This window comes from Macaca fascicularis, chromosome 12, assembly GCF_037993035.2.
Source record: "Macaca fascicularis isolate 582-1 chromosome 12, T2T-MFA8v1.1".
Classification (NCBI taxonomy): Eukaryota; Metazoa; Chordata; class Mammalia; order Primates; family Cercopithecidae; genus Macaca; species Macaca fascicularis.
The window spans coordinates 91,685,609-91,711,301 of NC_088386.1; the positions used below are offsets into that span (position 1 = coordinate 91,685,609).

At 38.7% G+C, this 25,693-nt stretch overlaps 1 protein-coding gene and 1 pseudogene across 1 annotated transcript in view; both read right to left on the reverse strand.

Annotated features, from left to right (window-relative positions):
- The window catches only part of DNAH7 (dynein axonemal heavy chain 7), a 340,485-nt gene extending 315,116 nt beyond the window's left edge, over positions 1–25,369 (reverse strand). Inside the window, exons 1-5 of the mRNA XM_005573795.5 lie at positions 25,228–25,369; positions 13,637–13,699; positions 6,360–6,422; positions 3,481–3,589; positions 2,539–2,686 (exon numbers count right to left, since the gene is read on the reverse strand). Coding sequence (XP_005573852.2) covers positions 2,539–2,686; positions 3,481–3,589; positions 6,360–6,422; positions 13,637–13,699; positions 25,228–25,242 — 398 coding nt within the window. The 5' untranslated portion in view covers positions 25,243–25,369. The remainder of the gene's footprint in view (positions 1–2,538; positions 2,687–3,480; positions 3,590–6,359; positions 6,423–13,636; positions 13,700–25,227) is intronic.
- LOC123567931 (glutathione S-transferase A4 pseudogene) lies at positions 19,937–20,627 on the reverse strand (annotated as a pseudogene).
- Positions 25,370–25,693: the final 324 nt, after the last annotated feature.

The following is a 25,693-nucleotide window of genomic DNA, read 5'->3' on the forward strand; positions in this document are numbered from 1 at the left end:
AGGGGGAAAACCGCTACTATTCTTTAATTCTACAGTCAACTTAACCATTAATTCAAGAAAAAGGGATGAAATTGAGACCTTTATAGACATGAAAATCTAGAGTTTACTACTCATTATTCTCATTAAAAGAACTACTGGCCAGACACAGTGGCTCACACCTACAATCCCAGCACTCTGAGAGGTTGAGGTAGGGGATCACTTGAGCCCAGGAGTTTGAGACCAGCCTGGGCAGCATGGTGCAACCCCATCTCTACAAAAAATAATAATAATACAAAAAATTAGCCAGGCGTGGTGGCATGTGCCTGTAGTCAGCAGGCTGAGGTGGGAGAAACATCTGAGCCCAGGGTCTGGAGTGAGCCATGATCATGCCACTGCACTCCAGCCTGGGCAAGAGGGTGAGATTCTGTCTCAAAAAAGAAAGAGAAAGAGAGAGAGAGAAGAAAGAGAGGGAGGGAAGAAAAAGAAGAAGGGAAGGGAAGGAAAAGGAAAGAGGGAGGAGAAAGAAAAGAAAAGAGGGAAGGAAGGAAGGGAGGAAGGGAGGGAGGGAGGGAGGAAGGGAGGGAGGGAGGAAGGTGGAAAGAAAGAGTAAACTACTAAGAGACAACTTCAGCAAGAAAGAAAATGAACCCAGAAATGAGAAGTGGAATGCAAAAGCAACTTTCTAAAAAATTAGAAATCATGTTAGTAAATCTAAGTAAGTGTTAACTTAAAAAAAAAAAGAGAATATGGATACTTAAGGACTTGGTGGAATTAAAATATTAAACAATAATCACATAGAAAATATAAAGGAAAGCTCAGAGCTAAATTAAATCATTTTAAGGTTTTTGTGTGTTATTCAGAAGAAAGACAGAAAAAAATGAATTTTCAACTTTAAGAAATATAAATTAAATATGTAGTTTTAAATGTTAAGGTAACCATTAAAAGAAGAGAAATATATTTCATAGCTTTTAAACCAATAAAAATGAAGGAAGAATAGAGAAAATTCAATAGAAAGCAGAAAAAGAGAAAAAAATAAGCAAAAGCAACATATGATAAATAGAATACATAAAATATATTGGTAGAAGTCCACATATATAAGAAATATCAATAAATACAAATGGGATTAAACAAGCAATTAAAGTGCAGAAATCTAAGATTGAATTTCAGTAAGTTCATCTATATCCTGTTTATAAAAGGCACCACTAAAAAATGACAAAAAATGGTTAAAATAGACTTCTGTTTCTTACAACACAGCAACAAATAAAACCTCCCAATACAACTGTATAAATACTGGATAATATATCACAAAGCTTCTTTTTAATGTATAGTTGAGCTTACAAGAAAGGAACAGAATACTCAGGAGGGAAAAAAAATTAAGTAGCCAGGCAGGGCCATCCTAAGGCTATGGGTGCCCTTATGGGGGCAGGGCCTTGGATTTTCATGCCCATCTGGGGAAGAAGATGATGCCATAGGCCTGAGTGAAATGGGGAATTCCAACTGAAATCCCGTATACAGCTGAAACAAGATCTGCCCTATCCTCAAATAAGGGAGGACTAAAAATAACAGGCACAGGAAGTTGTGTCAAGAAAGCTTATCTTTCTTGGCCAGGGCTCTAAGTAGGAAAAAAAAAAAAAAAAAAAAAATTCTTCTAAAACTTCGTAACCAGAGTTCTACCCTCCATTGATTTGGGTGTTGATGATACTGCTTGTGTGATCTGAGAGTGCTTAAGTCAGGAAAGCAATATAAGTGGAGAAAGCTGGTAACATCCTAGTGGCACCTGGCAAAAGCAAACTTAAAGTCACTCTAGAAGAGGCACATATGCTCAACCCAGCTGCATGGGACTCCGGCACACTCTTCTTTAGACTTGTAAGCACTCAGAACCCACGTCCTCCCTTCAAGATGACCATCTAGCCAGTAAAGTCCCACATGTAACAGTAGAACAGGGTCCTGCGGGTGAGTTACTTATCACAATGGGTCATGAAACCCCATTTGTCCCACAAATTGTGTACACCCTGAGAATCACAATGAAACTAAAGAGAATTCTAAGCAACTAGCACAAAGCTGTGTGGAAATAAGGCAAAAAGGAACTGGTGACTTGAGTCTTCCTTGTTCTTTGTGAACTGTCCTGAAACAGTGAGACCCAGATAAGACCAGGCCTTGCACACACTGCTGACCATTTCACCCCAATTCCTTCTTTATACAAGGAGAAACACAATGCCAGAAAAGTCACCCCCATCACCTGAGCAGACGAGACTGGGGAAAAAAAAAACCTGCTAGAATCCTCCACTGGCTACCATGGCTAAAATGAGAACTCCCAGAAATTCAGCCAACATCAAGTATTAACATTGCTACCTTTACAACTCATGATATTTAAAAGTGGAACACACTTAATAGGGCTAAACTCAATCTCTTTCATTCATTATTTATACTCTGACCTCATTCCAACAAGCCTTTGAGGCACCCTTCTTAGAGACGCATAGAATTCTAATATTCTTAGGTTAAACAGTTGCCAGCGGCTCCAATGTGGATAACACATACTGGTTAGCTTATGGAACTTACATAATGACGTTAACAAGAGTACTTCTAAAGTTTTCTCGTTCTTTATGTGGAGATTTGCCCTTTGATTTGGAAGTAGATGGTCCAGCATAACTGTCATCAACTTGGTGGGGTAATTTGTCCTTTTTTCCAAAACGTTCCATGTATTCAGCTTAAATTAAAAAAAAAAAAAAAAGCATGATTATTCATCTAAAAGGTAAGCTAAAGCATTTTACATGCTTAAAATAAGATGCTAAATAATCTTTAAAGAAAAAATTACATTCTCAAGTAATCCTAAGTATAATTTTTTTTTTTTTACTATCAGGAAGTTAAACTACTCCTCTTTGTATCATCATAACTAGAAACGTCTATTTCAAGAATATTCCACTGATTTATATCCTGATTAATATAGTAAAAAAATTTTCTATTATATTTACATATAATTCTCTAAAAGTGAAGACTAAAATTACGATAAAAACATGATACAAAACTATTTGAGAAACTTTAAAGAACCATGACAAAAAAAGTTAACATTAACTGTAATCATTCTGATAAACACTATATTTAATGAGTCAAATTAATAAAAACATTAAAATGACTAATTTGGAAGTAATGGTCATAATTTATTAAAATCCACAAAAAAATTTAAAATATATATAATTTATTAAAATCTCTCTTAGAAAAATCTCAGTCTTTTATGTGGAGGCAAATTCTGACCAAATAAACAAAAGTTTTAGTATCAACATCCCAATTCCTAAAATATCAGCTCTTAGAGCATTTACAACAGCCTAAAATAAGAACTAAAATCAATTATTTTCTGAGGGAAGATGTTTGGGAAAATTTTTTTCTACTTGACATTAATGTCATTTAGGTTTTGTAATCCTATTACACTATTAACTAAATATTGTCTGGTCTCTCTCTCTAGAAATTATCCTTAAATCTAATTTAGAATATTGAAGTTCTTACCATAGGACTGCTCATTTTTAACACTAAATGGTTCTGAACTCTCATCATCCTGCTTTATACTCAAATGGAACGATGGAGCTGCCTGCTGCCAGTGGGGCTTTGTACTCACCTAAAATATAAAAGTTAAATAGCATTAACAAACAATATCAGAAAAAACCTTTTTCCATGAAATGCGTGAGTGTTTATAAACACAGACATTTTCTCAAACAGATCAGAACATCTGGATAGAAAACACTCAATAGCAGATCTTATTCAAGCCTGTGAATGGTCATGGTGTGCACCATGTGGGGGACATTAGCAAAAGTCCTGCTGCTGGTTGGATGTGAATGTCTGTTACCTAAAACCAGGGTCTTCATTCTAGAGCATCTGCTCCTCATCCCCAGATATTGTCAAGTGTCTTTAAACCTTCTATTTTAATGAGAGGTGCTCTCTGCTGGTCTCCTCTGCATTCCAGCTCCAAAAGGTCTTCCTGTTCTCATGGCTGTAAACCACCCTAGATTGCTCTGGCAACTCACAAATGTATTCCATTGTTTAAAGCAGGGGTGACAAATTACTATACATACACAATTTTAGCAGGTGTCATAAAAAGGGAGAAGGCTAATGATGATAGGTTCTTGGCACTCAGGCTCCATGCTGGGAAACGACAGTGTGTGGTGGGGACTGTGGCAGAGGAGAGAGCACCTTCATCTTCTAAAAACGCAATGACTAATTCGCTCAAGCCAATTATTGCAATACCAGAACACAAACCTACTGTTGTTGAAGCCTATGGTTCTTCAATAAACCCAGAGAGTCGGATTTTAAAGTACAATCTATCTATTTTTAACACAATTTAATCTGTCTCTCCCTTTCAAATCCAAACCAACTTGAAAGTCCATGTCTGTACTGGCTTCTCCTTCTGCCTAGTTTTACTCTCCCTAATCTCTTATTTCCACTTCCCAAATAAACTACCTGCACACAAGTACCTCTTTAGGTACCTCTTACACAGAAAAATAGGATAAGAAAACATGTAAGACAGTGCTCTTCCATTTTTCCACCCGCCCTTCCCATTTCTCAACTCTCGTATTGCTCCATAAAAGTTTTAAAACTCATAAAAGTGCTACGAGGAGTTGTACAGAAAGGGTGAGAATCAGGTCACCAGCTCCCAGAGGCTGGGAACCACTAGTGCCAGGTCATCCTTGATTTCAACTACAGGGGTCACCTCTAGAAGCCTGAAGTCTGTAATGAAAATCACTCTAGGTCATAATTACTGCTGGAGAAATTCTATCCAGGTGCAAACCTTAATACTGTATTCAAATAAAGTAGTTTTTTAAAAAATTCATAGCTTATTTTCTAAATATCTGTTGAAAATATGATCTCCCTTAAAACACATAAGACCCAAAGAATGCTGAGGAAAAATTGCAAGACACGGCCAAATATGAATGCAAAACCAGGTTAAATCAGTCAATAAAAGATTTTACATGATTATATACTTCACCGACAAGCAAGAACTGTCATTCCTCTCAGCCACAGATATTCGATAAGTAAATTTAAATTAAGTTTATATTTCTACATCTGTAAACTAACAATCCACAACAAACTAAAAAATGTCTATTGTTTCAGTTTTTTAATCTTTTACACTAGAAAATTTAAGAGGGATTTTGCAGAGCTAGAAAAACATGCTATGGCTCAATTCTGCAGACATTTTACAATAATTTAGCATTATCAACAAAAGTATATTTTCAATTAAAATTTGTATTTTTAAATGTTCAATATAATTAATCTAACAATGTTAGTCCAAGTTTCCTAAGTGAAACTGTCCTTCATTTCAAATTATCAGGAATCTTCTCTGCACGAAGCAACACAAATTCAATATTACAGTTTGTTCTCAGCTTTTAAAATATCTTTCAAAGCAAATAATGCTTTGGATGAACCTTGAAGACATTATGTTAAGTGAAATAAGCCAGAATAAAAGGACCAATATTGCATGATTGCACTTATATGAAATACCTAGAGTAGTCAAATACATAGAGACAAGAAGTAGAATGGTGGTTTGCCAGGAGCTGGGGGAGGGGAAAATGGGAAGTTATTGTTTAATGGACAGGGTTTGTTTAGTTAGATGAAAAGAGTTCTGGAGATGAGGGGTAGTAATGATTATACAACAATGTGAATGTACTAAATGCCACTGAATACTTAAAAATGGTTAAAATGGTCAATTTTATGTTATGTATATTTTATCAATTTTTAAAAAATAGTAATATTTGCATTGACCCTCCCCTTAACTTTCAGGAGTCACAAGAGTGTCACTTGGTGGCATTAAACTCCACATAATTACTAGACAATAAATTTTATTACATTAAAATCTAACTTGTACAGGGCTTTATCAACTGAAAACACCTATTAACTGCCTCTTCCACAAGACAATGACACTTTATAGTCAAAATAATGAAAAAAGATTCCAAGATCTAAGAAATACTTTGTAGCATGGCATTTTTCTGCTGAAGGAGCCATCTCCTTGAAGATAATCAGATCAACTCAGCTCATTTTCAAACTCAAACTGAGGCTCAAGAGATAAGTGACTCCCCAAAGGGCACAGAGCCATTAGAGGCAAAGCTTTACCCCAAGCCGTTTTTTATTTACTCCAATGCTGATACTCCTTCTGCTAACCCATCTTGGCAAGTCGTTCATTCAGAATACTGAAATATTCTACACATAAAGGTAATTATAGCTTATGGTTACTTTACTAAGATAGTTATTTGTCCTAATAGGCGCACCTCATAGAATTTCTCCATCAGAAGAGAATCAAGTGGAGCAGGAATTCACTTACTTATTTTCAAGTTAGAAATCTAATAGACATTTTTTGAAGCACAAAAATTCAATGAGAATATATTTGGATAAGTTACCCTAGACAGCTGTGGTAAAGCTCTTGCTGGTGCCTTGAACTTTTCTTTGCTGGCTGATTTCTCCTGTGTGAAAAATATGAGGGGAAAAAAGTGTTTACTCTGTTAGTGCTAAAATTGATTCACTAAACCAAATTTTACTATTTAAAAAGTACATATTATCCAACATATTCAAAGATATACTTTACTGCTTTTAAAATTCTCAGGTTTGTCTCAGAATTATTTTCTTTAGAGCAAGAAAATAAAGGAAAATTATATTCAGCAATATTTATCAGAAAGCTTTAAAAAGTATGCAAAACCTTTTATGTATCACATCTTCTGAGAAGTTATCTGATCCTGGTTAGTGTCAAGGACTTATACAACTTTACCTCTCCTCTCTATCACTAAAATATTTCTGTCCTTATTGACAGAACAAAATGGTCCACTTCCTAAGGTGAATATGTGTTCAGGTTAATGCACCCTCCAATAGCCATAAATCACACTTGTGCTTTTTAGCATTAACTTTCAGAGAAAAGTGTTGCTATCTCTTTTGCAGCAGAGAAAAATTCTATGGTAGGAGTTTCATCTAGGTGAGAGGAAACATTTGTTGAGTTGAAAATGTCAATTTTGGGCAAGGTGTGGTGGCTCACGCCTATAATCCCAGCACTTTGAGAGGCCGAGGTGAGTGGATCACTTGAGGTCAGGAGTTCGAGACCAGCCTGGCCAATATGGTGAAACCCTGTCTCTACTAAAAATACAAAAATGAGCCAGGCGTGATGGTGCACACCTGTAGTCCTAGCTACTTGAGAGGTTGAGGCAAGAGAATCACTTGAACCTGGGAGGCAGAGGTTGGAATGAGCCAAGATCACACCACCACACCCTAGCCTGGGCAACAGAGTGAGATCCTATCTCAAAAAAAAAAAAAAAGAAAAGAAAAGAAAAAGAAAACAAAACGACAATTTTGATCCACAAAGCAGATAATATGAGTTGTGCTTTTGGCCAGTTGTCAATTTATTGCCTCTCAGCTCCAGCTCCAAATCTACCCTTTTCGCCCTCTTTTGGGAAATCTGACAGAACCCTAAAATGTTTCTCCTTTGATAACCAGCATAATATCATGAAGGGTACTAAAGGGTTACAGTAAGAGGAAGAAGCTTTCTTCCTGGTTCCAGTGCTTTTTCTCATGGCTCCCATGGTGTGGCTGCCAGCAGTCAGCATCCTCATCCATAGGCACCTTCCCTGCCTGTGGTGCGAGGCTGACCCAGAGGCAGACACCCGCCAGCAAGTTTCACTGGCATCCTGGTGGGTGATGTGAAAGTTGTCAGGTTCAAAATGGAGTCACTGTGTCAAACCTGACAAAATGGAGCCAAAAAGATCACAAAGAGAGGGTTCTCTTATACAATTTGCCTAAACAGAAGCTATCACAAGGACAGCTAGTAGCAGAAGGACAGCTAGCTGCATATACAAGAACAATCGCCCGATACACTATCTCATAAGCCCAATCCAAAACTGCAAGGGCCTAACTATCACTCCAAGATCACAAGTTCTACCTAGGAACTACTGACACTCACCAATCAAAACTCGCCAGCTCTTGTAAGTGTGCTTCCATCTAGGAGAGGATGTGGAGCAGGGTATTCTAAGAACGTTTCAAAAAGAAAAAGGGTGGAAGCTAAGCCTTAAAGCACACCTGGATCTCCACAGAGAAGAACAGCAAAAAGCTTACTGAAGTCAGAGGGTGCATCAAGAATTGGAGTCTAAATGTCAATGGCAGGCTTTGAGGCTGCGTTGGAGTGGATGGGGAAGATAATCCATTCCCTAATTCAACAACGGTTTACCAGCTCCTACCATGTGCTGGGCTCTACTTAAGATACTTAATCTATAGTCGTGGAAAGGACTAAGTCCCTCCGCTTATGGAGTACACATTCTAGAGGAGGTACAGACAGTTATTTCCGAAAAGATCCATAATGTAACCTCAGAAAGTAGTATGTACAATGAAGAATAATAAAACAGTGTGAAAGGATAGAGAGGGAAGGAGTGGAAAAGTGCTAGGTTAGACGGAGTTGTGAGAGCTTCTCTGCAAAGGTTAGGTTTGAGTAGGAACCTGAATAAAAGGTAAGGGAAGAACAAACTAGAGCTAGACAAGTGGGTGCTGTTATATTATGGAGGACATGGGTTTCAGGGCTTGACTGGCCAGGCTGGCAATAGAGAGCCATTGCAGTCTCCTTTTAGGGTGACCTTTAGTCTCAGTTTGCTGAAGACAGGCCCAGTTTACACCTTTAGTCTCAGTTTGCCCAAGCATAAATAGTAGAACTTTCACTCTCAATGGCATCTCAGTTTAAATGATAAATTATATTGCTATCCTGTTTATGATGCAGAGACATACAAAAGGCTATTTCATAAATAGTTCTGATGATAGGAACAGGATACATGAGAAGCAGGGGACTAGAGTCAGCAGTGAGGCTAGTTTAGTAGCTTTTTAAGAATGACACAGGCAACAGGAGACATGGGCCTGGATTTACAGAAAATGTTGGTAACAAAAGGTCGCCTCTACCTCTCTAAGGCATTGCTCTGATCATACTGCTCTCCTGTTCAGAAACATTTTCAAGCCCCCTATTGAAGTAGGCACAACTCTTCTTGGTTTCCAAAGCCCTCCTCAATATACTCCAAACTAGTTTCCAGCCTCTCTTAGCTACTTTGTAGCCATGTGATTTGTGTGGCCAGTGAAATGTGAGCACAACAGGAAACACAGTTAAGAGCTAGAGGGACAGGCAGTTAAGAGCTGGTGTGCCTCCTCCATCACTATCTCACACCCATGGAGCCCATGTGTCCCCACTGGCATAGCTATAAGATGGAGCACTACCTGACCCCCGTCAGACTTCATGTGAGCAAAGCCTAATCTTTGCTGGGTTAAGTCTCTGAGATTTCCACTTCCATTTGTTTTGTCAGCTAGTATTAATTACCCTATCAGAGCCACCAATAGGTTCCAAAATATCTCCCCATTAAAATCTAGCCCTTTAAGATCAAAATCGAAAAAGTTTACATTTCATTTCTTAACTCCAACTGTTAAGTATACTCTCCTTTGAAGATGCATAGCATTCTTTATTGTTTAAATTATTTTTGGTCAGACATGATGGCTCATGCCTGTAATCCTAGCTCTTTGGGAGGCAGAGGGGAGCGGATTGCTTGAGCTCAGGAGTTCAAGACAAGCCTGGGCAACATGGTGAAACCCCATCTCTACCAAAAAAGAGACACAAAAATAACTGGGATATGGTGGTGCACGCCTGTGGTCCCGGTTACTCAGGAGGCTGAGGAGGGAGGATCGCTTGAGCACAGAAAGTAGAGGTTGCAGTGAGCCAAGAATGCACTACTGCACTCCAGCCTTGGCAACAGAGAGAGACCCTATCTTTAAATAAACAATATATATTCTGAATTATGAATTATGTGTACACCTACCTCTACTGTTCTCCTAACCCCTCACCCCACCCCACCTCCACCTACTAAATCAGTCTTATAGAGATGAGTGACTGTGGTTTGGCTGTGTCCCAACCCAAATCTCATCTTGAGTTATAGTTCCCATAATCCCTATGTGTCATGGGATGGACCTGGTGGGAGGTAATTGAATCATGGGGGCAGTTTCCCCCATGCTAGTCTTGTGATAGTAAGTTCTCACAGGATCTGATGGTTTTATAATGGGCTTCCCCTTCTTGGCTCTCATTCTTCTCCCTCTTGTCTCCTGCCACCATGTGAAGAAGAAAGTTGCTTCCCCTTCCACCATGTTTGTAAGTTTCCTGAGATCTCCCCAGCCATATGGAACTGTGAATCAACTAAAGCTCTTTTCTTCATAAATTACCCAGTCTCGGGTATTTCTTCATAGCAGCATGAGAACGAACTAATAAAATGGAAAAACTGACTTTAAAGTCATTTTAGCTTTATCTTAGAAAATTATAAAATGGTGAGGCTGGGCACAATGGCTTACAGCTGTAATCCCAGTACTTTTGGAAAACCAAGGCAGGAGGATCACTTGAGCCCAGGAGCTCAAAGCCAGCCTGGGCAACATGGTGAAACCCTGTCTCTACTAAAAATACAAAAATTAGCTGGGCGTGGTGACCCATGCCTGTGGTCCCAGCTACTGGTAAGGCTCATGTAAGCCCAGGAGGTGGAGGCTACAGTGAGCCATGATCACACCACTGCACTCCAGCCTGGACAACACGGCAAGATCCTGTCTCAAAAAAAATTACAAAATGGTTAACCATGCCCTAAGAAAAGAATAACTAAAGATAAAAGAAAGGAAAGGAAAAGAAAGCAAAGAGTGCAATGAGCTTCAGATAGTACTTTCTGAAATACAAGCACCTGATTAGGGGAATGTTTCACACATATACAATGCTGTAATCCAAATGGTTCTGGTTTCTACAATTGCCATTGGGCTACACAAAGGGAAGGGAAATATGAGCACAACATTTTCAAGCTAACAGGTGCAATAGGTGTTCTCAGAGTTGAAGCCTTCCCTTTGGGGAGAATGAGGGTGTGGCAAAGGCCTGAGAAGAATGCAGTTATAGATGACAGAGAGGAACCACTCTGGGATGTCTAGTCCAAGTGCCCTGGAATTTTCACATCAGGGACAGAGGTAATCTGAATGACATCTATCGTACTGGAGTCACTACAAATATCCAAAACACCCTATGTAACCCAAGCCTCCTACACAACCACCCCATCACTGCCACCACCCTGACTTTTTAAGATCTCTGCATCGTCCATTCTGTTGCTGAGCTATTTCTCCAAGTCTCATCACCACTCTAGGTGAAGAAAGGTAGTGAGGACTTTAATGTTTCCTTCTTACATTGCAGTGCAGAATATGTATCTCATAGAACATCTTACAAATAGTGCTTCTCTAGCTAACCAAGACAAGGAGCCACACATGTGTCAGAAAATCATCTGGCAAATGATGCCTCACATCCTGCTGGCTTCACTTTGGATTCCAGATACGGCTGCAGTAAAGTTCTGTACTAACTTCTCATACAAGAAAATATCTTTTGCAGCCGGGCACAGTGGCTCATGCCTGTAATCCCAGCATTTTGGGAGGCCGAGGGGGGCGGATTACCTGAGGTCAGGAGTTCGAGACCAGCCTGGCCAACATGGTGAAACCCCGTCTCTACTAAAAATACAAAAATTAGCCAGGCATGGTGGCATACGCCTATAACCCCAGCTACTCGGGAGGCTGAGGTAGCAGAATTGCTTGAGCCCGGGAGGTGGAGGTTGCAGTGAGCTGAGATCATGCCACTGCACTCCAGCCTGGCCGAGAGAATGAGACTCTGTCTGAAAAAAAAAAAAAAAAGAAAAGAAAGAAAAAAGAAAATGTCTTTTCTGTTCTGCTGTGGGAATCCTCTAATGCTATAGTATGGGACTCTAGAAAGAGCCTACTCTGCTCACACACATGAGCAACCAGAGAGGATGGGACTCAACATCTCCAGGAACAATCTTTCACCAATACAGGATGAAAGATGACAGATAAATGCTATTCCTTGACCCTCCTCAGGTGATCAATTCCAGGAAGCATTCTATAAGCTCAAAGGTCATGGCAGGACATACCAGTTGCCTACTGATAGCCCATGGTTGTATGGCTTTTCCTTCTTCCTAGTTTTACTCTCCTCAATCTCTTATTATTGCTTCTCAAATACACTACGTGCCCACAAGCCCTTGTTTCAGATACCTCGTGCACAGGAAAATAGGCTAGGAAAACATGTAAGTCAGTGCTCTTTCATTTCCATCTGCCCTTTCATTGTCCAACTCTAATCTTGTTCCATAAAGATTGAAGACTCATGGGAGGGATATGAATGAGGTGTGCAGAAAGGGTGAGAATCAGGTCACCAGATCACAGGGGCTGAGAGCCACCAGTGCCGGTTTCAACTACAGCGTTCACCTCTAGAAGCCTGAAGGTCTATAATGAAAATCACTCTACGTCTTAATTACTGCTGGAGAACTTATACCCACACTCTACGTCTTAATTACTGCTGGAGAACTTATACCCAGGAACAAACTTTAATATTCAAATAAAAATTTTTTAATGAATGAATGTTTTTAAATATCTCTTAAAAAATCTTGGCCGGGCGCGGTGGCTCAAGCCTGTAATCCCAGCACTTTGGGAGGCCGAGACGGGCGGATCACGAGGTCAGGAGATCAACACCATCCTGGTTAACATGGTGAAACCCTATCTCTACTAAAAAAAAAAAGTACAAAAAAACTAGCCGGGCGAGGTGGCGGGCGCCTGTAGTCCCAGCTACTCGGGAGGCTGAGGCAGGAGAATGGCGTAAACCCGGGAGGCGGAGCTTGCAGTGAGCCGAGATCCGGCCACTGCACTCCAGCCTGAGCGACAGAACAAGACTCCGTCTCAAAAAAAACAAAAAATCTAATTTCTTTAAAAGACATAAAACAAGGATACGGAAGGAAAATTACAAGAGCCAGTCAAATATGAGCACAATATAAGGTTTTAAATCAGCCAACAAAAGCATTTTAGACAATTACATGCCTTGCTGGCTAGAAGAGATTATTCAACTCAGCCACTGAATATTTACTCAGCAAGTACATTTAAATTTAACACACCAAAAAAACTAATACCATTTTTTTCAATTTTAAAATTTGTCAAATTTTTTAAAAGAGAAAATATCTATTATTTCAGATTTACTTATAAACTAGAAACAAGATAAATACTTATTTGCAGAACTAAGAAAAAGCTTTGATTCTATTTTGTAGAAACTTTTGGTAATCTTGGTATTATCAGTACAAATAGGTACACAATTAAAACATGTACTTTGAAATGTCCAAGATCATACACTTATAATTTTCATCCACGTTTTTTAATTTCAAAATATTAGGAATCATCTCTGCATAAAGCAGTCCAGAGTCCATTACACAGTTTATGCTGCGCTCTTAAAATATGTTTCAAAACAAATAATATTTGAATTGAAACTCCACTCAAACTCAACTGTAGAAGTTATAATAGTTATAATAGTTTAACTCAACAGCATTAAGATCAACATACCTAGACAGCAAATTTTATTCTGTAAAATCTAACCTGTACCCAACCATTCTGTACATACTTGAAAATTACAACCTATAGTTATTTTATTGATATTATTCTTTCTAAGCTATGTACCTCATAGAATTTCTCCATCAGAAAAGAATCAAATGGAATTTAACATTGTATAAAATTTAAAATCAGAAATTCAGTAACTTACTTTCAAGTTTGAAAAGTAGTAAACAAACATTATTATAAAAGAATAGAGTATGATGGTATATTGGTAAATTACCATAGACAGCTGTGGTAGAAATCTTACTGGTATCTTGGATTTTTCTTTGCTGGACGATTTATCCTGTATGAAAAACATGAAAAAACAAAACTGTTTACTCCATTAATGCTAAAATTGATTCACTCAACCAAATTTTACAGTGTTTATTATGAGCACACATCATCCAAAATATTCTAAAACATATTGTACAAATGGCATGATCTTGTATACAGAAAATGTTAAATGATTCATCAAAAAATATTAAAACTAGTCAATGAGTTCTTGTATCTAGCTAGGTTGCAGGACACAAGATCAATGCACAAAAGTCAAATGAATGTAGGATGTGCCAGGAGGGCAATGCATCCCAATTCCACAGGGAGAGGGCATGGAAGTTCTGCACCCAGGACCCTCCCAGGCCTCTCCGTATGTGTCTCTTCATGTGGTTTTTCCTGATGTATATCCCTTATAATAAAACAGTAATCATAAGTATTTTAAAAATCAATTGTATTTAATACAAAATTGAAATTAAGAGACGATTCCATTTACAATTGCAGGAAATGGAATAAAAGACTTAAGAATACATTTAACAAAAGAAGTGTAAGACCTATACAATGAAACCATAAAACATTATTGAAAATAATTAAAGTTCTTAATAAATAAAAGGACAACCCATGTTCATGGATTGGGAGACTAATATTGTTAAGATGCAATACACCCTGAAAATATTCTACAGATTGAACAAAATCCCTATCAAAATCCCAGCTTCCTTTTTTGTAGAAATTAACACATTGATCATAAAATTAACATGGAAATGTATCAAGAATAATCAATCAATCTTGAAAAAGAGGAACAAATTTGGCAGACTCACACTTTCAGATTTTACAACTTACTACAAAACTACAGTAATAAAGACTGCATGGTTCTAGAATAAGGATAAACAGAAATCAAGGAAATAGGAGTTCAGAAATAAACCCAAACATTTATGGGCAATTGATTTTTCATGAGGGTTCCAAGACAATTTAATGGGGAATTGGGCATATCTTCTGGGAGTCTGTCTGAATATAATTTATTCAAAACTTACTTGGCCCCACCTCCCTTCTCTATAACTAAAACTTCATTTTTTTTCCTAGAATGGTCTACTTCCTAAGGTGAATATGTATTCTGGTTTTTCTCCCCCGGCAAGTTGCTGTAAGTAACATTTGAACCTCTTAACAGTAACCTTAAGAGAAAAGTGCTAACCTCCTTTGCAGTAGAGAATAATTCCATGGTAGAAGTTTCATCTAGGTGAGAGGAAGCATTTGTAGAAAATGACATCTGATCTATCAAGCAGATAACATGAGTTGTGCTTCTGGCTAGTTGTCAATTTATTGCCTCTCAGCTCCAAATCTGCCTTTTTTGCCCTCCTTTGGGATATGTAACAGGACATTATAACATTTCTCCTTTGATAACCAGCATATTGTTATGGGTGCCAAGAAGCACTGTAAGAGGAAGAGGTTTCTTTCTGATTCCACTGTTTTTTCTCATAGCTCCCATGGTGTGGCTGCCAGCAGTCAGCATCCTTGTCAATCTATGGTGTGAGGCTGACTCAGAGGCAGACACCCTCCAGCAAGTTTCACCAGCATCCCGGTGGGCAGCTTTCTACAAGTTTCACTTACATCACAGAGGGAAGACTTCCTTTCAAACTTTCAGGATCCCAGCAGGTGGTTTTCACCTCCTAGCCCAGACCTGCATCTCCTCAGCAAATATTTTTTGCATCCACTGGGCCACAGTCACACTTTCTCCCACGAGGTCTTAAATCTAAAGGCTTTGGGAAAGGGATGGCTCTTCTCTTTGAGCAGAGAGTCTCTGCTCCCTTAACATTCTGGTTAATATTAAAACTATGTTTCTGGCAGGGTACAGTGGCTCATGCCTGTAATCCCAGCTCTTTGGGAGGCCAAGGTGGGCAGATCATGAGGTCAGGAGATCGAGATCATCCTGGCTAACACGGTGAAACCCCGTCTGTACTAAAAATACCCAAAAAAAAAAAAAAAAAATTAGCCAGGCCTGGTGGCGGGCACCTGTAGTCCCAGCTACTCAGGAGGCTGAGGCAGGAGAATGGTGTGAACCTGGGAGGGGGTGCTTGCAGTGAGCCGAGATTGTGCCACTGCACCCCAGCCTGGGCGAAAGAGAGAGACTGCATCTCAAAACAAACAAACAAACAACAACAAAAACTATGTTTCCATTAAATAAAGAGAGATGGCTTGGAGCAGAGTATTCAAAAAAATACTTCACTCACGGTCTGTCCGTTATCCCCTAAACTCTCTTTTCCAAAATAATGAGGTTTATTTTCAATGTACATGTCCTCCATTCATAGATAATCTCTCTTTTCTCAGTCTAAAGATTTTCTGCTTATCTCTGGTGTTGCTTCCCCTATAAAAGCTGGGGTGGTATTTACTGTTATTTCTATTACTTGGCTTTTCCTACATTTTTCACTACAACATCTTCCAAGTTTGTTCCTTGAGCACTCTCCCTTAGACCTAGATGGAGTGGCTGCTCCTTAGATCTGCTATTCCTCTCTTCTTTAGAGCTGTGCTGTCCTATGCACTAGATCCCTATAGCTACTGATCACTTGAAATGTGGCCCTTCTGAAGTGAGCTGTGTTGAAATGTAGATTATGAAGACTTACCACAAAAAAACAAAACATGCAAATTATTCCATTATATTAGTTTGCTAGGGCTCCCATAACAAAGTACACAGACTGGGTGACTTAACAGAAATACGTTTTCTCAAAGTTTGAGATCCAGGTGTCAACAGGGTTGGTGCTTTCTGAGGTCTCACTCTTTGTCAAGATGGCCATCTTTTCCCTATGTCTTCCTATCATCTTCCCTCTGTCATGTCAAATTTCTTTTTTTATAAGGATACCAGTCATTTTGGATTAGAGCCTACCATCACCAGCTCAGTTTAACTTAATCATCTCTCTAAGGGCTCTATGTACAAATACAGTCATATTCTGACATACAGCAGGTAAAAATTTCAACGTATGAATTGGGGGGACACCATTTAACCCATAATACTCATTATTAATTATTTACATTGGTTATAGTACACTTTATATTTATTTCATTGAGTGCCAAGTGTTGTTCTAGGACATCTATATCTCATTTAATTTTCTTAAAAACTCTATAAAATAAGTAGTGTTGTACCACTTTTGTGCCTATTGTATAGATGAGGACTTCATTTATAATGTAGTCTCTGCTCTCACAAAATAAACATTCTGGTTAATATTAAAACTATGTTTCCATTCAATAAAGAGAGATAGCTTGGAGCAGAGTATTCAAAAAATACTCCACTCACAGTCTGTCCATTATCTCCCAAACTCTCTTTTCCAAAGTAATGAGGTTTATTTTCAATGTACATGTCCTCCATTCATAGATAATCTCTCTTTTTTCTCTCTCAGTCTAAAGATTTTCTGCTTATCTCTGCTGTTGTTTCCCCTATAAAGGCGGAGGTGGTATTTACTTTTATTTCTATTACTTGGCCTTTAATACATTTTTTCACTCAACTACTAAAGGACATTGTTTTTGCAGCAGCAATTTGAAATTCTCTCTCTCTAATGTGCCTTTTGTTCTCTATTATTTTCACTTGTATGCAAACATGTTAAAATCCCATCTGAAAAAGTATCAGCCTTAATCCTATATTCCCTCTAGCAATTGCCCGATTTTTCTGCTCCCAAATTCTCCAGAATGTTCTCCAGTGAAGTATTTAATCCTTGCACACCACTCTCATCAAGAGGTCTGATTACCTCCACAATGCCAAGTCCTGTGGTAAATTCTCAGGCCTCACTTTACTCAATCTTTTAACAGTATTTTGACACAGTTGATCACTGTCTCTTTCTTGTATATTGTCTTCACTCAATTTCCAGAATGATTATATTTTTTATGCTCTTCCTAACTTCCTAATGAACACTTTTAAATTTTTCATTGCCAATTCCTTCTCATTTTTTAAGTTCATTTTTTAATTTACAAATAAAAATTGTATACATTTATGGTGTACAATGTGGTGTTTTGATATACATATAAATCATAGAATGGCTAAATCAAGCTAATTAACATGTGCATTACCTCACATACTTACTTTTTGTGGTGTGAGCACTTAAAATCTACTCTAATAGCAATTTTCAAGGATATATTTTTATGAAGTCTAGTCATCATGATGTATAATAGACCTCTTGATCTTATTTCTCCTGTTCCTTCTCATGTTCTGATCTTCGTGTGACAGACGTCCCTCAGTCCTCAGGTATGTTTCCTTTCTAATTGATCCGATCCAGTCCAAATATTTTAAATATTATCCATATACTGGAATCTCCCAAATTTATCTCCCCAGGATTAACCTTTATCCTGAGGTCCCCATTCCTATATTTGATTTTTGCTATCTCCACTCAGAGGTCAAATAGACACCTCTAACTTAACGTGTCCAAAATATTACTTGATCAATAAATTCCCACAAACCCTACCAGAACTTCCCCATATTTTATTAAACTCAGTAAATGGCATCACTATTAACACCATTATTTAAGCTAAAATCCCTGGTACCATCCTTCATTCCTCCCTTTTTCTCATATCATACATTTAATTCATTAGCAAACCCTCTGAGCTTTACCTACAATATATATCCTGGATCTAACATCTCACAATATCCATTATTATTATAAGCATGGTCTAAGGAACTGGAAAGAAAGCAGAGAGTGGAAAGAGAGATCAGGTGGAGAAAAAGAAAGAATGGGGGATGAAGAAGGAAAGGACAAAGAATCTTGATTATATCGTGTGTCTGTTACATACCTGAATCTATTCTGATGTCCATTCTCTTAGACTTCCCAGTTCAGCAAACCAAAAAAAAAAATCTGTTTTATTTTTTGGAGTTTGAGTTCCACTGTACTTACTTGCAATAAAAAAAAAGCTTCTACTCTTAGTCATCAGTCTCAATGACTTAAAAATATACATGTGACTAAATCTACCTAACAGCCTAGTCTCTCAGTTGCTTAACCTCCTCATCTGTACCCTTGTCTTCTGCTTCATCTCTGCCAACCACTTTCATGGCAACCCCTCTAGGATCTTATCATTAAATATGGCAGCTCTTGTGAAATCTTGATTTTAAAACATCCTTTTCTCTGATCACCACATCCTTTGCTCCCAGCAAGTATGATCTGATGCCCTCCTGTATTTCTTTGTTTTGATTGAGACCTCTAATATCAAAGCTCCTTCTCAGTATCTATCTCCCTCTTATCTTCTCTTCCTCCTTGCCCAGTTTAGATTCTACAGTCCATAGTCACAACTACACCCTATCAAATACCCTCAACTCCCTCTGGTACATACTTAACTAAACCATAATCCCATTGGAATTCAACTACTTACCTTCTCTATGCTTGTAGCCAAGTAGGTATATACTGCTCGAGGAAAATCACATCTCCAGTCCCACCGGATTCACTTTGAGTGCATGATTACTAATCTCTGACATTCAAAACTTTTGAGATTTTCTAATAAATTTGGTGTCCTAAGTTTTGTAATGACCTATCTCCAGAGTTTCTCACACATCATCATTTTAATACTTGAGAATGCCTCCATCTCCCTGTAACTAAGTCTACAGACCTACTTACAATCATACCTTTATTGTTCTTCTATCCTTCATCTACAAGCAGTTGGGGACACCATCGCACCTACGATCACAGACCAATCCCTCCATCTCCTTTCACTTTATTGAAGACAGTGCTTTTCTGATAATCCCTTCTTCCTTGAATTAGCAATGCCTCCCTTTATACTACAGAACTCCCATCAACATTGAAATAAAGAATGTTCATTTTTATTTTTGTTTTTATGTTACATTTAATCAGCATCTGCTATTAATGGCAGCATGGTTTAGTTTTTGTTTTTTGTTTGTTTGACACAGAGTCTCATTCTGTCTCCCAGGCTGGAATGCAGTGGCGCAATCTTGGCTCACTGCCATCTCCACCACCTGGGTTCAAGCCATTCTCCTGCCTCAGCCTCCCGAGCAGCTAGGATTACAGGTGTGTGCCACCACACCAGCTAACTTTTGTATTTTGAGTAGAGATGGGGTTTCGCTATGTTGGCCAGGCTGGTCTCGAACTGCTGACCTCAGGTGATCCGCCTGCTTCAGCCTCCCACAGTGCTGGGATTACAGGCATGAGTCACCGCGCCTGACCAGTTTGGTTCTTTTAAGACACTTTCCTCCTAGGATCTACAGTTTGCTTCTATTATCCACTACAGAAGGCCTGTGCTGATACTGCGATTGGATCGTTAATTCTTGCCATCATGTGACCTGCTGCCACTAGAACTGCAGAATGTTTCTAACTAGTTCAACATATTGGGTATCAGGGAGCGGCTTCCTCTGACTCCCAGGTTGTAGGAATTTCTTAATTCTGGAGATGTTGCTGATTCCTGTTTAAATTGCCTTCAGCAGAGGGAAGTCAGAAAGAACAGAAGCACTGAGTTCTTCTACCATTAAAACAGCTTCTAACAGTTGTATGTCTGCCCAATTGAATTTGTTGCCAACGAGAAGATCCTCTCCATGTTCTTTCAAAATATTTTCAAAGATGGCCGAGTACCGGGTTTTAGCTTTCTTCATGACTGAGCAAGGTTCTCCTCTTTTTCCTCAGTGGGCCAATGCCATCATCATCATCAGGTCCAGGGTGCCCTCAGCACACATGTTCATCCCGACTCTCTCCTTCAGGTCCTTCCCACAGACATTGTACTTAGCAGCAAGGTAGCTGAGGATGGCTGTAGTCAGTGTCAGCATCATTCCATCAATTTCAACCAAAGGCACTTGGCAGAAAGCAGGTGTCTATCCTTCTGCAACTTTTCATATTATTATCTTGTTTCAATAAATTCTTCTTCAAACTCTATTCCAGCTGCAGCCAGCAGCCAGAGGACTGACTCCATCCTGCCCCTGACACCAAAGTAGTAGAGCTTGGGTTTGGCTGCCATGACTCCTGGCTCAGGGTTTTCTGTTCAGCTATCTGGAAGCTCCAAGAATGTTTATTTTTAAAAAGAAAAGAGGCTGGGTGCAGTGGCTCATGCCTGTAATCGCAGCACTTTGGGATGCTGAGGCAGGCGGATCATAAGGTCAGTAGTTTGAGACCAGCCTGGTCAATATGATGAAACCCCATCTCTACTAAAAATACAAAACTTAGCTGAGCATAGTGGCAGGCACCTGTAGTCCCAGCTACTCAAGAGGCTGAGGTAGGAGGATGGCGTGAACCCAGGAGGTGGAGGATGCAGTGAGCCAAGATCACACCACTGCACTCCAGCCTGGGTGACAGAGCGAGATTCCATCTCAAAATAAATAAATAAATAAATAAATAAATAGAAAAGGAAAACCTTCTTTGATTGTGCTTTCCACTCCAATTATCACCCAATTAATTTATCTGTTTCCTGTACCAAGATTGTGCACACTATCTATATTTACTCACGTCTCATTCTCTTTAAAATTAGGAAATATTTCAAACATACAGAAAATATCATGAACACTTGTGTATCTTCAACCCAATTCTTTGCCATCCTGGAATTTTGTGTTTATCATTCCTAAGCAAATTTTTACTACACTTATTACTACATATGATTGTCAAACAACCTAGATTGTTACTGCATGTTTTTAATTTTATATAAATGCCATCACACACAATTTGTATCCTTCTGCAACATGCTATTTTTTAATATTGTTTTTGAAATTTATCCCCATTAATACACATTTCTCAATGATTTTCACAGCTGTATAGTATTCTGTGAGCATAGTACAATGTATCCATTCCATTCCCTAGCAAACGAACATTTAACTTATTTCCAATGTTTCTCTATTACAAAAGATGTCTCAGCGAACTCCTTGGGCATGTATTTTAGTATAAACACACACAATTAGGCATGTATCTCATATATACACACACATATATGTGTGTGTATATATAACATAAATATATATGTGGATCTCTGTTTTTGTCCCATTAATTCCATTGGTTTATTATCTGTAAAAAAAAAAAAAACCCAATTATTATATTGCCTAACTTACTATGATTCCTGATAGGTCTTGAAATCTGTAGGGCAATTCCCTCCACTTTACTGTTCTTAAAAATTATCATAAACAATCTTGATCTTTTCCTACCATGTGAAATTTAGGATCTACATTGCATAAACTTTTTAGGACAATGACAGGAACACAATGAACACTGAGTCTTCTCTCTTTTGAGCACAATATATTTTTTTACTTATTCAGATTCTGGGAGCATATCCTTCAGAAACATTTTGTAGTAGTCTTCATAAGGGTGTCATATGTCTTTTCTAGATTTATTCTTAGGTATAAATATTTTAAATGAAAAATTCATCTTAGGACCTCAACAACTGTTAATCCAACTGATTTATGGACAGGGAACTGTCTATGAAGATTGCATCCATTTATAATAATATCTGTGATGGTTGTACTCTGCCTCAGATCAAGTCTTTACTCTCTTCTTCCTGCTCTGTGCGTGGGAGGTTGAATTCTACAGATGGACATCATCTGTGCCCTCAGTTCTCTGACTTCTGATAGGGATTAACCAGAAAAGTCACCAGGAGGAGACTGAAGAGCAGGAGGACAGAAAGTTTAGGATATTTGTTTCCCAGTCTTTCCTATTCTCTGTAGTTCTGATAGTGGCTGAATTCTTCCAGACCTCAGCTCCTGTCAGGAAGCTACCATTCAAAGTATCTAGCACTCATCAGGGTCTGAGACTAATGTTCAGTTTCAATGACCAATCAGGCCTAACCATGGTAATGGCATCCTACTGTCCTACTGCTGTTAATCCTTGAGTGTCTCTTTATCCCTCGTGGTCCCCTTAACCTTACCGACACCTCTACAAATGGTCTTTTTATAATCGTTCTTCAGTTAAGTCCTTTTGAGTATGCCATCTGTCTTCTGTTAGGATTCTGACTAATATAATTTTACATTCTAAACTTAAAATTGCTAAAGAGTCTAGGTCTTCCTTAAATAGTTCGGCTTTGCATTTTGTTTTTACTTCGCTGATTTTCACCTACTTGACTACTGGAAGAGATGTCATAAACTTGGTATAGCTCAAATATTAACTATCCTGATCAAATGACTAGAATCTATAAATGTGTCTGGTTAAATCAACAAAAACCTCTCAAAATTTAGTAGTACTGATTTAAATATAGTTGTCAATTGTCACATGTTTGAGTTGTGGTTGTTAAAGTTATCACCCTGCTGTTGGTCTCATATCCAACTTTTTTCATTCTTTCCCCTTTTTAAGCAATGACACTTTAAAAACATGATGAAGGAAAACGGAATGAGCATAACATCGTATAAACACAAATTACTTGATTCCATAACTAGAAAAAGTGCTGGGGTAGAAAAAGACCGACAGCTTTTTCCTCTTTTCTGCCCACAATCTGTAGTATATCTGTGGGGAGCTTCCTGTTCTTTGAATATTTGTGCTTTTAAACCTCTGAAAGTTTTTCAACTGATACTAAAAATGCCTTTTAAAGTTTTAACTCATTTTAAAAATGAAATGAGCAATTGCAAAAGATTTATATTTCTTCTAAATACCTAATTTAAGAGAAAAGCCCAGACTGCTATTCCTGAAAAATTCCATGTCACTCTCAACCTTCCACTAATGAGATGAATATGTTAAAATCTCCTTCAGCAAATACGATTTTACCACCTGCTCACTTTCTCAAACTGAATGAATATACAAGTAAATGTCACATAAAAAATGGCATTTCCAAAAGTTTAATCCATTCTGTTTGTTTTAGGTTAAAATATAAAAACTTTCATCCTTCCAAAGGAAAACTACACTCTAAATTAGCATAAATGAAAGTCTCAAGATTAGTTTTTAAATTACAAATCAACCAAAACAGTGATAGAGGGCCCTCTGCTGTTCAAAAACAGTAAGTGGAAAATGGAAATCATGTCCATTCTTTTAAGATCCCGCTGCCTCTTCAGTAAATCACAACCTTTCAGGAGGGGGAGTGAGAGACTAGGGTGTCATTTCCCAACACTACTTTTATAAAGATGAAGTAAAATTTAGAACTTAACGGCTGATTGGTTTTTAGTGGATATTTTTTAGTTGTAGATGGGTAAGTTAGGGGAATTGTGAAAAATAGCCATTGAGAAATACCATTGGAAATGTGATAGAAGTGTATTTTAAACTCTAACAACGTAGGATATGGTTCAAGATCTGACCAAAGACTAAATTTGGGCAAGAAGCAAAGAAGCTGCTCAATATACAATAATGGTGACGATAACAAATGTTATTAAATCTGATCACATTAATATCACGTAGAAAAAAATTACTAGTAAGATGTATTAAACAATTGCTCAGTGTTTTTGGTTACTTGTATCTGAATTCTTTGTTTTTTGCTTGCTCATTTACTCTTTTATTATTAATACCAATACTAATCATACTTTAGCATATGAACCAAAGTGTCCATTTCTCAGTTCTTAAGTTACACTTATTTTTTTAAAAAAAGGCTCAAACCAAATTTTCTTGGGCATTTCAGGTATTAATTACTTATTTGATTAATTAACCAATTAGGATCTTCACATAATTCTGTGAGTAATGTACAACTCAATGGATAGGAGACTAAATCCGTCTTAATACCGTTTCCACAGTAAATTCTAACACTACCGAAAAAAGCATTATAAAGCAATTAAAAAGAAATAATTATAGTTTAATATTGTTTAAAAGCTAAATGAAATTTGCAGGCTTAAAAACAACTGTTTTTCTTCCACGAAGTTTATAGGGTCTTTTTCCTTATTCATCACTACGTAGAAAGCTAGGGTTGTTTTCTAGTTAGCCAGAATAATGCCCACGCTTAACATCTTCTCATGCTGTGCTGATATTAAGACGATTGACCATCGTTCTGCCTTTCTTTCTGTTAGTTGCTCTTAAGTCAATAAAGAAAGAATTCTTAGAAGAAAAAGGAGAGAAAGAGAAAGAAAAAAGAGAAAGAAAAGCAGCTACTGCAAAATACATATTTTATCACATACTATGGAATATCATCTTAAGAAGTGCCATTTGTCACTTACCAAGGCCTTTCATGTATAGTATAATACTGTTATGGTATGGGATGGTCTCTTATTTGAAATTGACAACAACCTCAGAAAGAAGAAAAGTTGTTCTGGTGTCTGGTGTTTCCCCAGCTCTGCGTAAGAGGTGGGAGAATCAAGGTTTAGAAAGACTAGGAGATTTGCCCAAAGTCACACGGCTAGGAATTGGCTTCGATTCCCACCCTAGAACCCAAACCCGTGGCAACTCCTCGCATAGCCGCCTCTCACCCAAGCACACTTCTATTAGCATTCTGGGGGTGCTCTGGGCTGTGGCTCCCCCTGCTGGCGCGCCACTGGGCTGCTAGGTTTGGTTGTTGTGACGACCAAGGGCGAATAGCTGGGAAGGGAACGTATAAGGGCATTCGCGGAAAGCGCTCAGAAACCCAGGCCATAAGTGGAGTGAAGGAAGCTGTACACCGTGGAGTCACAGCTGGGGAGTTTGGTGGGCAGGACGGGCTTCCACCACTTCTGAAACGCCTGGGAAGCGTCGCGGCGGCGGCGAGCCTGGCAAAGAGCAGCCCTCTCACCTGCTCACTGCTCATGGCTGTGAGGACGCGCTGGCCTCACCGGCGCTTCTGGGTGGCTCCTGCCGCAGCACCCCCTAGAACGATAGAGGCTGCACGCCGGGACCTGCCGACGGTCTCAGCTCCCTCTGCGCTAGGGCCGTCTAGCGTCCCGGCAGCCTTTGTTGCTAAGCAACAGGCCCGCGCAGGTTCCATTTCCGGTTATCTGTTGCTTCTGGGGCTGGACCCGGAAGCTGGCGCGCGCTCCCGCAAGAGGAGCTTTCCGGGGCGCCCCTGCTAGGGTGGTGAGGTCTAAGGTGTGCGTTGAACAACCAAGGACACTGGGTGGGTCCCTCCAATATCCTCTGATTACTGAAGTAGATCCTCACACTTCCGCACCCTCCTTCTAACTGAGCTGGGTGCCCGGGACCGCTGCCTTAACCCCTCAGAGGTCTCGGAGAAACACCGGAATGAAATGATTACAAATTTC